Source organism: Columba livia, chromosome 1 (genome assembly GCF_036013475.1).
Source record: "Columba livia isolate bColLiv1 breed racing homer chromosome 1, bColLiv1.pat.W.v2, whole genome shotgun sequence".
NCBI classification, from domain to species: Eukaryota; Metazoa; Chordata; class Aves; order Columbiformes; family Columbidae; genus Columba; species Columba livia.
In genome coordinates this window covers 205,025,027-205,038,239 of record NC_088602.1, presented here as the reverse complement: position 1 = coordinate 205,038,239, position 13,213 = coordinate 205,025,027, and the positions used below count along the sequence as shown (strand labels likewise).

Sequence of the window (13,213 nt, the reverse complement as noted above, 5' to 3'; positions counted from 1 at the left end):
ATAAAAATAAGCTCTAAAATGTGAGGTAATAGCAGGAGTGTTCTTGCTGTGTTTTCCCAGATATGTTATGAGCAGCATTGGCAAAAAAACATTCAGTAGAGAAAACCAAAGACGCAAGAGCCGATTCACTTATCTAAAGCTACAATACATACGGTATTCTCCTCATCAGTTTCATTTTCCTTATTGGAGTCTGTAAGATAATCTGTGTTTTCTTCCTCCTCTTCTTCACCTTCTTCTTCTTCATTGTCCGAGCCCTCCTGAAATATGCATTGCATAACTTTTGACTATTTTAAAACAAACAGACCACTTGAACTTGATTCTTCATACACATTTTCTGCACCTTTCTTACTCTCTCCCCATCCAAAGCTGTTTAGTTCAGTCTTAGTGAATTTGTTTGTTAGGTTTTGTATTTAATGTGTCAGCCTGAACTCCCTTAGCTTCATCTGACGTTTTCACAAACATATCTGACATTTTCACTGCAGGTGGTTGTGCTGCCACTCAGGGACAGCTCAACACACTGGAGCAATGGGTGGAAGTTCAGCGCAGGGAACTGCACCTGAGGAGCATTAACCCCATTCACCAGCGCAGGTTGGAGGTTGCCCAGTAAGAGAAGTGCCTGGGGTCCTGGTGGACAACAAACTGACCAAGAATCAGCAATGCTGAGAGAGAATTGAGAGAGAAGGTCTTGTTTAATTGGGGGAACAGAAAGCTCAGGGTGGGGTGAGAGCTTCTCAATGTATATAATACCTGAAGGGATGGAGCAAAGAGGAGGGAGTCAGACTATTACCAGTGGCATCCAGTGACACACCCAGAGGCAATGGACACAAGTTAAAAAATTTAACTTAAAGAAAAGAAAAAAGCCTTCTTTACTGTGATGGTGTTTAAACACTAGAATGGATTGTGGAGCATCCTTCCTTGGAGGTATTAAAAACCTGACTAGACATTGCCGCAGGAACCTGCTGTAAGCGACTCTGCTTTGAGCGAGGGAGGTTTGGACAGGAAGACCTCCAGAGGTCCCTTCCCCATCACCAACCGTTTGTGATTCTAATGATATTATTCATTTGTAGGTAAAGCCACAAACCCCACCAAACTTTGGGAACTTTAATGCTAAGAAGCACAGACTAAAAGAAAGCTTACTAGTAAACCAACCAACCCAAGCATAAAAAGAAAAAGCATTTCCTATGTCCTTGATTAACTCATTTTCTCATAACACTGCCATTACCACATCAACTTTGCTGTGTCATAGTGACAAGTTAGAATTTCTATGCACACACCTTTTTATTGGCTGCACCATTTTTGAGTCAAAATATTATTGGCACAGTAAACAAGGAAGGTTGTTATGCTCCATAAATCTTTTATTTATTCATATTACACAGGCATACTAGGAACACCTGTTAGACTGCTTTGACAACTAGTCAATACATTTGCTTCTACAACAGATACAGAAAATTATCTGAAAACATTTCCATGCCAAAAACCTGAAGGCATCTTTTTGTTGAGAAGCAGCACATACCCTGAGTGAAGTTGTCAGGTTCAAGTTTCTGCCATAGTTTATCTAGAATAAGCCTCAGACACACTATATTTGGTTTTCCACATACACAAAACCAGGATGGAAATACCCTCAGAATTCTGACTGGGTTGTGCACACCCACATTTCACCTGCCAACTCTGTGACATAGGAGGGCTTCAGCAAGTAATGAGTAAGAAAAATATTGATTACTCATTCATTTTATGCAAAGCAAGATAAGGATTAAGGTCACCTCTTCTTCTGGCTCATTTACTTCACTTTCATTTCCAGATTGTTCCTCTGTCTCTGCTCCACCTTCCTCTTCCTCTTCATCCTCTTCCAGATTCTCTCCTTCTGTAATGGAATCTTTGGAATCCTTGTCATTCACGATTCCTGAAATTTGGAAAAAGAGAAAGAATTAGAACAAGGAACTAGAACAGAATTAGAACATTACAATACATATAACAGCTCAAATTATAGGTGGAAGATCCCTTCAAAAGTCCATGATTACTGAACACTAAAACTTCCAATGGGTCGTAATAGTCAACTACTGAATGAAATGTTTTCTGTATAGTCACCTTATTTGTAAAGGGTAATAATTTCCCTGCCAAAAAAAGTAGGAAAACATTATGGATAAGGCGTAATATCTCCCATAGAACACCAATCAAAAAGGTGCACTGTGCAAACTGCTTCAAAATATCCTCAAACTGAACATGCAGCTTTACTGAAACATGCACTGAAACATGAACACTAAATTAGAGATGCTCTACAAAACCAGCAGATAGGCAGGCACCTATTGTCATAACCTTCAAAGATCAGAAAAGCAGACTACGACCTTCCTGAGACCACCTCCAAACAGTCCTAACAGGAGGACTAGGAACTATCACACCCCATACTGACATTTTAATAGCAAACAAGTAATATCAGCATCAAGAAAAGCAATAGCTTTGTGGGACATGCAGGACACAACTCCCTTTTTAAAGGCTGTACTGTTGATGGGCTTCACCAGTGCCAAAACAAACACAGTAAAATGTCACCAACACTTGGTGACATTCAGCAACCACGTATCTCCCCTTAACTTTACTGAATCCAACTGCTGTAGTGGTGGTGATGATCCAGAGAACAGAAGTTCTTATGATTTGTAGGAAGGAAGTGCCAAGTATCTTTCCAAAGAATATTACAGTTTATATAAGGAGTTGTAAATTACTTCTCAGTTATCATTTTGAGAGCATAAAAGCTGGTAATTTAGATCATACCAGAAGGAAATTTTTGTCTGCATTTCATGGGTAATTTTAAGGCATGTCAATTAAATGAACAGCATATTAAAAATTCAAATTTCTCCTAAAATGTATGTTGCAATGTTTTACCTGGCAATTACACATACTCATCCTACGAGATTAAAGGACTATTCTTATATATTGAACTTGTCTAATTAGAACAAGTTCTATTAAGGCCAGAATTAACACTTGCAAAGTGTCACATTTACATATAAAAGATTTTCTTCAAATAAAAATGGAAGACTAGAAAACAACTGAATCTAATGAGAAATGAACACAGCAGTATCCAATAATACTAAGAACTGATATGTACAAAAGGTTTACAAGTTAATATGATGACAGTTGTTTTAGATACATACTAATTAGTAGTCAACTGAGTTGTGCTGAAAGCCCAACTTTCTTCTATTGAAATGAACTGATTTTAACACAACAGGATTTATAAATATAAATATACATCAGTGTGGTCTTAGCAGGAACTGCAAGCTAGCACACAAGCCAGATGACAGATACATTTTAAGAAGAAAATAAACTGTAATAATCCAAGCAAAGCTCTAATTCATGGAAAGGAAATCATCCTCTGGCCTCTACTGAAACGTGAAGCCCATTCGAAATCATCCCAAAGGAAGCCTAAGGCTCAAAGTGCCTGCCAGTGTTTTAAGAGCAAAACATGTTTTCTCTTTTATTCTAGTCCTAGCCTACCGCTTACTTTCACAGCTCTGGTCAAATCCAGAACAGGGGAAGAAACACAGAGCTCCAAGGAACCAAAATCACCAAGCTGGTTTCCATCAGTGCTCAACAACCCACAGGCTGCAGTAATGTGCAAACACTCCCTGATTTTTGTCTTGTGCTTCCTAAATTTTTCTAATAAAACTCATAGTTTGCTTCTTCACTATTTGCACCATACTACTCCATATATTAATATACTCCATATATTAATATACTCCATATATTAATATAGGTATACACACACCCTCCCTCCAAATATATTTCTCTCAGGAGAATAAAAGGATCACGAGAATAACAATAGTTATCTATCGTCATATAAAACATAATTTTAAGAAATACAGGAATTGTCAAAAAAACCCCCCCTGCACATTTTCTTACCTAATTTTATTAAGAATTCCCGTTCCAAGTCTTGCACCTGTCTGACAGCTTCTTCCAGAGAATTGCAGAGCTTTATCTTTGGCCTCAGCAGTTCCAGTGTATCACTAATCATATAGTCTATGTCTATAGGAAACGGGTGGTCTTTTGTCCAAACATCCAGGCTTTTTTTCCACCAAACATACCGCTAGAATACAAAACATCCAAATAAATCATATGCACACTGGCATTTATAAGCTACTCACGAAGTTTGTAATGCCCAGTCATGTTTGTACAGTTGAAAATGCAAAGATTCCACATCACTACTCTCTTACTTCATGTAACTATTAGATATTTTTATATCACTAAACATTGTTTGATAACAGTGGGTATCACTATCATTGAGAATATGCTCCTTTTCTCACAACAACTGTTAGAAGTATGAATACTGAGGAAAAAAAGCCCTGAAAAGAAAGTGACTTCTAAGTGTAGATTTTTCTATGCGAGATGAGCACTTAATCACCCAACTTTCAAATCCTTCCTCCATATATTTTCAAGAAAATTAACTCCCACAAAGGCGTATTATGGGAAGGAAGGAGGAAACATCACAAAAAGTTAAGACTGCAGCTAGTATGAAGTGACTTATCCAGTTTATAACAAATTAGCCCCTATCCCTTACAGTAAAATTGTGACAGTAGAATTTGAGAACAAAGGTGTCGCAAAAATTGCATCTGAAAAAGAAGTACGAGTAACAGAACGTTTACTTAAAAGGTGACTTGGTCAAAAGAAATGCTCATTGAAACCCTAAGGTGTAACCAAAAATACAATGACTTCTTCATGGCCGGTTTGGTTTGGGTTTGAAAACAGGACCATGCTGTACTTCAACAAAATTGGTTTGCATCTAGATCCAGATGAAGGGTACACATCCTGAAGGCCTGAAATAAGTTATCACCTTAATTTTTAATATCATTGATTTAGTATAATTTAGATAATGGATAGAACATAATGTTCTAATTTAGTATAATTTAGATAGAATGGATTCAGCTCAGTTTGCTGCTGTCTCTTCTCTCTTTTACTCAGGGAGTCCTGAGCTGGAAACAGGGCTCCAGATGTGGCTTCATAAGTGCCAAGTAGAAGGGAAGGGAAAAAGTAAAATAAAATCACTTTCCTCAATCCACTGGCTACACCTTTGCCAACACAACATCATATGCTGTTGGTCTTCACCACCCTAGTGGTGCAGAACTTCAATGTGATATTGAAACATCCTCAATGTCATACTGAAATGACCTCAAGTTGTGCCAGGGATATTAGGAAAAAAATTCTTCACAGAAAGGGTTGTCAGGCATTGGAACAGGCTGCCCAGGGCACTGGTGGAGTCACCACCCCTGGAGGGGTTTAAAAGGTGTTCAGAAGAGGTTCTTAGGGACATAGTTTGGTGTCAGAGTTAGGTTATGGTTGGACTTGTTCATCCTGAGGGTCTCTTCCAACCAAAATGATTCTATGATTCACACAGTCCAGGAGTCCCAGCTCTGTTCCTGCAGTCTAGGGAGTCACTGCCAGGCTATATTGTTGCATGGAGCTATTCCAGCCCAACTGGAAGACTCAATACTCATCCTCACAAGGTTTCTGGCAGCCTATTTTTCCACTTGCTGAGACCCCCTGAAGGAGGGACCCTAAACCCTTCAGTGAATCAATCGCGACCCCAGTGTTCTGCATGTTCATTGGAACAGTAACATCAACACATAACTGAACGTACATGTCACTTTAAAATAAAACTGCTATCAGCCAGACAGGATTCTAAGAACTATAGTGCTAGAGAACAATGAGAGAAATATGTAACAGACTGACCTATATTCACTTGTTAAAGAAATCCACAAAACAACGTAAAATTTAGTTTAGAATACCTGAAAATATACAAGGAAGCAATCAAGTTTTCGTTTGCTGGATCCTCTGTCAAAATATTGCCCGCAGGTATCGAGGATTGTACAGACTAGTCTGATTCTGAAAAGATGCTCTGGAGGATCCAGTGGACTAGGGCTGCCATCAGGGTTCACACCAAATGATGTGAAAGAATAGAGAGTTCGAAATATTACAGCTGATTCCACCATCCGGTAATTGTAAAGTTCCCCCAAAAACTTGGCACTGCTGATCCGCCGCTGGTTAAACTTTGGTTGGTTAACCTTTAGCAAAGAAAAACAACAACAAAAAATCACTTCATCATGCAGATACAATAGAATCTTCATAAAAAGTTCTGGGGTTTTGTTTTATTGGGTTTTATTTTGATTTTATTTTAAATTGATGGAATTCACTGCAATGAAAGATGGGTATTTATGGCTATGTACATTACACAAAATTAAACATTGAAAAGTACTGAAGGTATTTATGAAAATGCATCAGTTAGTAGTTATTATAATGTTCAAATACATTTAATATACTCTGTCTTAAATTTTTCATTGCCTAGAGAATTCTTGTAACTATAACCCCTGTCAAAATACCGACTAATCTCCAAAGTTACTTGAGGCTGCATGAATCTGACTATGCTATGCAAGAACAAATGATACCCCCTTATTATAGTAAGGGAGGCCAAATAACTGTCCTAGAAATCTTTCCAGGTTTGGTTTGGTGGTGTTCTTTTGTTTGTTTGGGGGTGCTGTGTGTGTGTGTGTGTGTGTGTGTGTGTGTGTGTTCTCTCTTCAGGGAAGTTGGTTTTTAATTTAAAATAAACTCCATAAAGCAATCAACTGAGACAAGAATCCAGAATCCAAGGATTCTTTTCTTTAAGCACGATTATTTCATTGCTTTCCTTTCAATGCAAGCAGATGAGTATGGCTTAATAAGAACAGTGGGTGTTTACCTCCATCCCTAGTCGAATATCCTCCAGCACTCCATCCACAACATGAATTCCAACATCTTCCTGGTAAAGGACCAACCCTGCTAAGAGGTTGGCTACACAGTGAATACTATTATATTTCACATTCCAGATGTTGATCATACAGCATATAACATAGTCTTTCACTTCTGCATCCTGCCAAGGCAGCTTGCGCATCTGTCTCAGGACCTAAACCAAGTTTTAAGACAAGCTTAACATTTTAGCAGGCAAAATATCAAGATATTCACCGTCATCCCCCCTCTCTCATGGTTGGGAATGCAAGAGTCTTAGTACAAAGATTCTTATTTCATCCTCTGTTTTGCACTTAGTGACTGTGGAGAATACAGATCCATGAGTGGAGATTCCATGCATTACAACAGAAGAAATGAAACCATCTTAACAATCGGTGATACAAAAACAATCCCTCTTCTTTGCAATTAAAAGAAATATATATTTATAACCATCCCTAAGCCCTCCAAAAGTTAATACATCACTTCCGGTAAATCTCTATCAAAGATTTCAAAAGGATTTACCTTCTCTGTGGTAACCTTGGAGAGATCCTTGTAAAGAAGCTTACGAATATATTCCTGCAAAGGAGGGCGTTTTTTCTTCACAGTTTTTTCAGCTGGAGGAGGATTACAGTAGTAATAGGCATTTTCTACCATTGTAACATAGCGAGCGTCTAGATGCATTGCTTGTTTTTTTCTCATCATTTGTTCCTGGAAATAGATGCAAATAAACAATTAAAGATGTTGACATGCTACATTCTCAAGACAAAGGCTTTTACAGTTAAGTAACTGAAAAATGCATTCTTAACTACAACTTTCTTCCACACCAGGACAAACCAATATTGTCTTTAATAGGAGACATACACCCTGTTGGCATCTTATTACATAATATATCATCAGCAGTAAAGATTAAGACCAATAATTATTTGGAAGATCAACAGGCCTTAATTCTACCCATAAGAGTCATTGGTAAGATTATTTTTACATCTACTTAGATTTTTACCAGAAGATCCTAATTAGCTTACTTTGGCAGTAAGCTTTTCTACAGTTCACACCAACTGGTAACATAAGACTATGACCCAATTTGCATAGTTCTATTTAAGTCAAAATTAATCTCTACAGTTTATATAGGGTGATATTAGAAGATGGTGGTTATAGAATATAAATCTACTTGGCCTGTTCTACATCTTAATCAACAGATATTCTAAACTTATTTGCAATTCATTTTTTCCCCTGGTTCCTCAACCAAGAAGAGACTACATATCCAAAACTTTGTGAGGCTTTAAGCCTCAGTTATTGAAACGGTGTTTGTGGTTTGTCATGTTTAGCATTCATGCAGCAGATATCAAAAATACAGCTAAACATCAGATTTTTTGCAATGCATAAGAGTAAAAAGCAGCTAGCTAGGGCAAGTAGCTCTGGAAAAAGCATTTAATTTTTCCTGGCTTCTAAAATGTTTATTAACTACAAAAATACAGTAGTGATAAGTGTCTTTTAAAGATAATGGAACAGCATTTTCAGGGGGAAAATACTTGATTATGGAAAGGAATATATTTAACAATAAAACACATCAGCTGAAAGATTCAAACCCTTCAAGATCAAAAGCACTCTGCAACAAGAAGTGTGAGTCAAGAACTTGCAGTTAATTTGTCCGTCTCTGAGTACACCACCCCAACAAATGCTGTGACATTCAAAGAGGTTCAGAAAGAAGCAGCATTTTGTGGAAAAGAAATTGCACAACAACATACCCAAGTATGCAAGTACTGCTCCTCGGTTAACTCTATAGAATGAGAAGGGAAGCTATAGATTCAAGAGAAAGACCTGTCAAGTATAAGCTGGTGCTTTGGTAAGAAAGGAGATAAATACGGATGAGACAGTGATATTTTCACAGCTTAAGAGCTCTGTCTCTGGAAAGAGATTCCAAATGCTCCAACCCCAAAACATAGCAACTACTTTCTTTACTGCAGATACGTATCTATACTCTTCCTGCAGTGCATGGATTTGAAGGGAACATTAAAACATCTACTCAGACATCTAATGTAACAATGTGGTCTATTAGCTGGTCTGTATCTGCTGAAGGTTTTAATTTAATGCAATTTCCTATTGCTAATATCCATCTTTGAAGGACTTCCTCTAACCATGTTTGACTCAGTCTCTTGCCTTGGACACAGTTTTAGGATTGCCTCTCGAGCCAGTAAACACATTATTTGGGGCTCAAATTCACACACTAAAAAGACCCAAAGTTATTTTAAAAATCTCTTTATCTAGACTTACAGATACCGCTTCTACTCTCACCTTAAACACCAACCTCTACTCCTAAAACCCCTCCCTTTAGTGTCTTCATAAAATTGTTCTTCATATTTAGAACTAGATTGTTAAGGGCACAGAATCCACATCTTTTACAACTGTCTTCATCTCCAGCTGAAATATCTTATCTCTGGTTCTATTCACTACCATTTTTTCCCCCTCAAATAGTATGTCGGGCATTTCAGTACCGCTGCTACATTCTTTCAAACTCATCCTCTGTTTCTGCCCTATCTCCAAACTACTTGTAGTCCAAAAGCAATAGCTTTTTGCTTCAGAAATTTAATTATTTACATTTAAGTCGAACAGATGTATGGGTCAAGTGGAATTCTCCAGAATGCTTCCAGAAAGCTGTTCTCACGGGAGGTGCAATATCAGAGCAGAGACAGCACTGGACAGGCTATAGATAACAAGTCCACAGGGCTACAAACAAAGGCCAATAGCACCAAAGCAGCCCAGGACTTGAACATACATCGGACCAGTCCGTCTTGGCCCCTTTCCACAACAATGAGGCAAGATTTGAGGAAATCTTATTAATTCTTCTCCCATACTTATCTCTGTTTTTATTAAAGAATCCAGAACATTATCCTCGCTAAGCATTCAAGATAAAACTTAATGAAAGGTTCTACTTATTAGCACTCGAATGTTGCAACTGATAATTAAGGTATTAGTCACAATCATCATTATGGTTAGACCACATCACAAAGCCAGAAAATAAAAGCAGTAAATGGTTTAATTCAGTTCATCACACCCTTCCCTATAAGACAGTGAGTTTTCTCTTACCAAAAGAACACTGGTTCTTAAGTGAGATTCGGGTGATCTAAAGAGGAATCTTCCACAGGTTTCCAGCAGCGTACACGCCATTTCAATGTGGTGATGGGAAAAGTCCGACAGAAGCATCTGATACACATTTATACAAAAACAAAGCATGTCAAACATCTTTCTCAACTACAGAAACTTACAGCTACCAGACTTACATTATTGTGGTGTTCCATATGTAAGAAAAATAAATGCAAATTGATTGAACTGATCAGATGTTAACAGAATCCAAAATATTAATCTAATTTTGAAAGTGTTGTAAGAAGAGTCTAGACTTCAAATTCAGGCTCTAGAAATCTAAACCCAGAATGTTTCCTAAGCCTAGCATAAAAAACCTATAATGTTAAACAAACACTATAATCTCTCCCATACCCCTTCCAACTCACATCTGCTTTAAAATTCCTGCTGTTAGACTGGAAAACCACCAAATAATCTTGCACAGGGACACGACAACCTTGAAGCACATCAAATTTAATTGTATTGTTTAAGTTAAAGAACAAATAATAGAACATTGCATTTTACAATACTTTATAGATGAGAGAGGAAAAATTATGATCATTTTAAGAATTCAGCTTTGATACCTTATGAGTCAATGAACAGAAAGTGATTTTAACCTGTGAGTCTTCAACCACTTTTTATAAAAGGTACTTTTGTTTTTAAAATCCATTTTTATTTTGGTACTTGACGAAGATAAGTTTGAATTTTTATCAGCATGCAAATTGAGATGATACAGTCAGAGATTAATGCTTTCCAAAGCTTTATTTTGTTCCTCAACAAAAGCACCTGCTAAAATGGCATATAAGCCTCTCATTGTATCACCGAAAAGCTTTCTGCCTCTCACCCCTCCCCCTTACTGTTATTTGCACTATAAAAACATTAATTGAAATCAACATAATGGAAAGAAAAGCTCGCTCCTTGTTTTGCAAGATACAGCAAATGAATAAGTAGTAATGTCTACCATCTCTTTACAAGGAAAATTATTAGCAATTTGCTTAAGTCCAAAAGTGGAAGTTAATTTTAACATAATCCCACAATCAGAAAAATTCTTACTTCTAGAACAGCTACAAAAGTCTCCTCATACCAGTAGCAACAGGGTTTAAAACATCAGATGCAAGGAAATAATGGACAACATCAGCAACAGATAATGAAGCAATCAGATGGGGATACATTAACAGTACAGGACTACCCAGCACTAACCTTTAAACAGTGGAGGGTATCATTTTTGGAGAACATCTTAAACTTGGTAAGCTCACCAATAAACCTCACAGTTTTATTCTTCGTTTCAATGTTGATCTGGTCCTTTTTTCTTACCTAAAAAAACAGGCATTTGATTTACTTGATTTTAGGCCCTCAAGAATACCTACCCCTTATAAATTACTGTGACCCAAACGTACTTAGTAAGCTTGGGAATTCAGAAGCATTTGGTATTTGTTTGGTTCCTTATGTTCTGCTTTTATACATGAATGGGTTTCCTAAAAGCCTCTCCACAACCTTGTTTCTTTAGAAGACTTTGAATTTCTTTCCCTATCCCCTTTCCCCCCCAAAAAACCTAAGTCTTCAAACATACCAACAGTCACAGACACACGTCAGCCTGGCCACCCTCGTTTTGCTCTGGTAAAGTAGTGGGTAAGAATTCTAGATTCTATATGTTTAGAATCAGTAAGTAGTCTCCATATGAGTGGGACCACTGGCATAATCCCTAAGGAAATACTAAATATTGACAGCTTTTTCAAATAAACTTTAATCAAGTGTACAATTTTCCTTTTCTTTTAGAATCACTGATACACAGCATAATTTTACTGACAAAAATTCAAACATTTTAAACATAGTCATGTTCAGCAAAACACTGTATTCCTCTACAACAGAAATAACTTGGACAACAGGTAACTTCAGATAGGTAAGACTTAATTAAGCCTGAGTAATTAACAAACATTTTTAGCATGATTATTAGAAAAAAATTGATCCTGTGCCATAAAATTCAGAAACCAGTAAAAGAGTTACCACTATACACCATAACCACAGAAAATTTTAAGTAATGTTTTTTTAGAATTAAGCGCTACATTGCAATAGTAACCACTACCTTACAACACTGACCTTGGAGTGGGGATCTGCTGCTACAATAGGTCAGTTCTCATTTGAAATGTAAGTTATTAATTAACAGAAAACTCTTAACACAGTTGGAGCACAGTTTCTGATTTTTGCAGCTTTTGTTGTAACTGTTGTACAGTTCATTTTAATCACTGTTTAACACCGGAAATTAAGGATGGCACTACAAACAGCACAGCTTATCATATATACATAAAAATTTGAACATACAAATCTAGTATTCTAGAACAAATCTGCTCAGATGACAGAAAAATACTCTAAATTAAGTAACTAAATTTTAGGATTTGCATCTACATATTATCAAACTTTTTTCTCCCTAAAGATGACAATCAGACTGGTTAATTTGAATGAAAAAAACACCTAAAGCACCAAAACATACATGAAATCTGAAGTCGCCTTTCAGCATAGAGCAAAGATCCTCTGCTACATCAGACATACAAGGATGCAACGTGGCAACCAGCCTTGCATAAAATGGTAGTAAATCCAACCTGCAAACACAGGAAATGATAAAATAGTCAACTCATTTATGCTACAGACAACAAAAGAATTTACGTCTATATGTATGGTACCATTTTGCTTGTGAAAAGAATGAACGTGCATATACTGACAGAACTATGTACATGCAATTTTATGGGCTCACATTTCAGACTGCAATATAATTTTAAAATAACTATACAAAAAGCTATACTACCACATCTTTTTGGAATCCCTCACAGTTAATTTCCTTTCAAAACTATCTGGTTGTAAAAATGGGATAAATGCCTTTAAACCTGGTTTGTGGCATCAGGTAACAGGACACAGAATATAACGCAGCATTCATGCTTTGCCTGAGTGTGCACGGATCACTTTTAAACACAGAGAAACCAATTGCAATCTGAGGTCTCACAGTATCATTTAAGAACCTGAAGAAACTATTTTTGTTTCATTTTCAGAACGTAAGTCGATGCTATAAAACAGATGAATTGTAGAACATGCCTACTCTTTCAAGTGGAAAGAAACACCTTAAATCTGCATGCTTCAATTGCCTGTAAGGGAAAAATTGACTTTGAGTTTACACATTGCAAACGATTAAGGTTTTCCCTAAAAGCACAGCTGATACATAGAGCTTGCCTTAGCGCAAAATAAAACTGGAAGGGCATTAAAGCGAAAGTGCACACACGACTGCCTCCCCTCTCCTTTCTACAGCTGTGTCACTGGAACACATTTCCAAGATCTTTAATATCCATTCACCAATAAAGAGGGA

At 37.0% G+C, this 13,213-nt stretch overlaps 1 protein-coding gene and 1 long non-coding RNA gene across 5 annotated transcripts in view; one reads left to right on the top strand and one right to left on the bottom strand.

The window, feature by feature from the left end:
- Positions 1–13,213, top strand: part of LOC135578323 (uncharacterized) — a 262,971-nt gene that overhangs the window by 170,114 nt on the left and 79,644 nt on the right. The window lies entirely within an intron of this gene.
- Positions 1–13,213, bottom strand: part of UPF2 (UPF2 regulator of nonsense mediated mRNA decay) — a 57,917-nt gene that overhangs the window by 19,291 nt on the left and 25,413 nt on the right. For all 4 annotated transcript variants that reach the window (XM_065050123.1, XM_065050124.1, XM_021298216.2 and 1 more), the window contains 9 exons: positions 12,350–12,458; positions 11,062–11,175; positions 9,829–9,945; positions 7,267–7,452; positions 6,719–6,922; positions 5,769–6,044; positions 3,889–4,072; positions 1,761–1,900; positions 153–257 (listed from right to left, as the gene is read on the bottom strand). In XM_065050123.1, the coding sequence (XP_064906195.1) occupies positions 153–257; positions 1,761–1,900; positions 3,889–4,072; positions 5,769–6,044; positions 6,719–6,922; positions 7,267–7,452; positions 9,829–9,945; positions 11,062–11,175; positions 12,350–12,458 (1,435 nt within the window). The remainder of the gene's footprint in view (positions 1–152; positions 258–1,760; positions 1,901–3,888; positions 4,073–5,768; positions 6,045–6,718; positions 6,923–7,266; positions 7,453–9,828; positions 9,946–11,061; positions 11,176–12,349; positions 12,459–13,213) is intronic.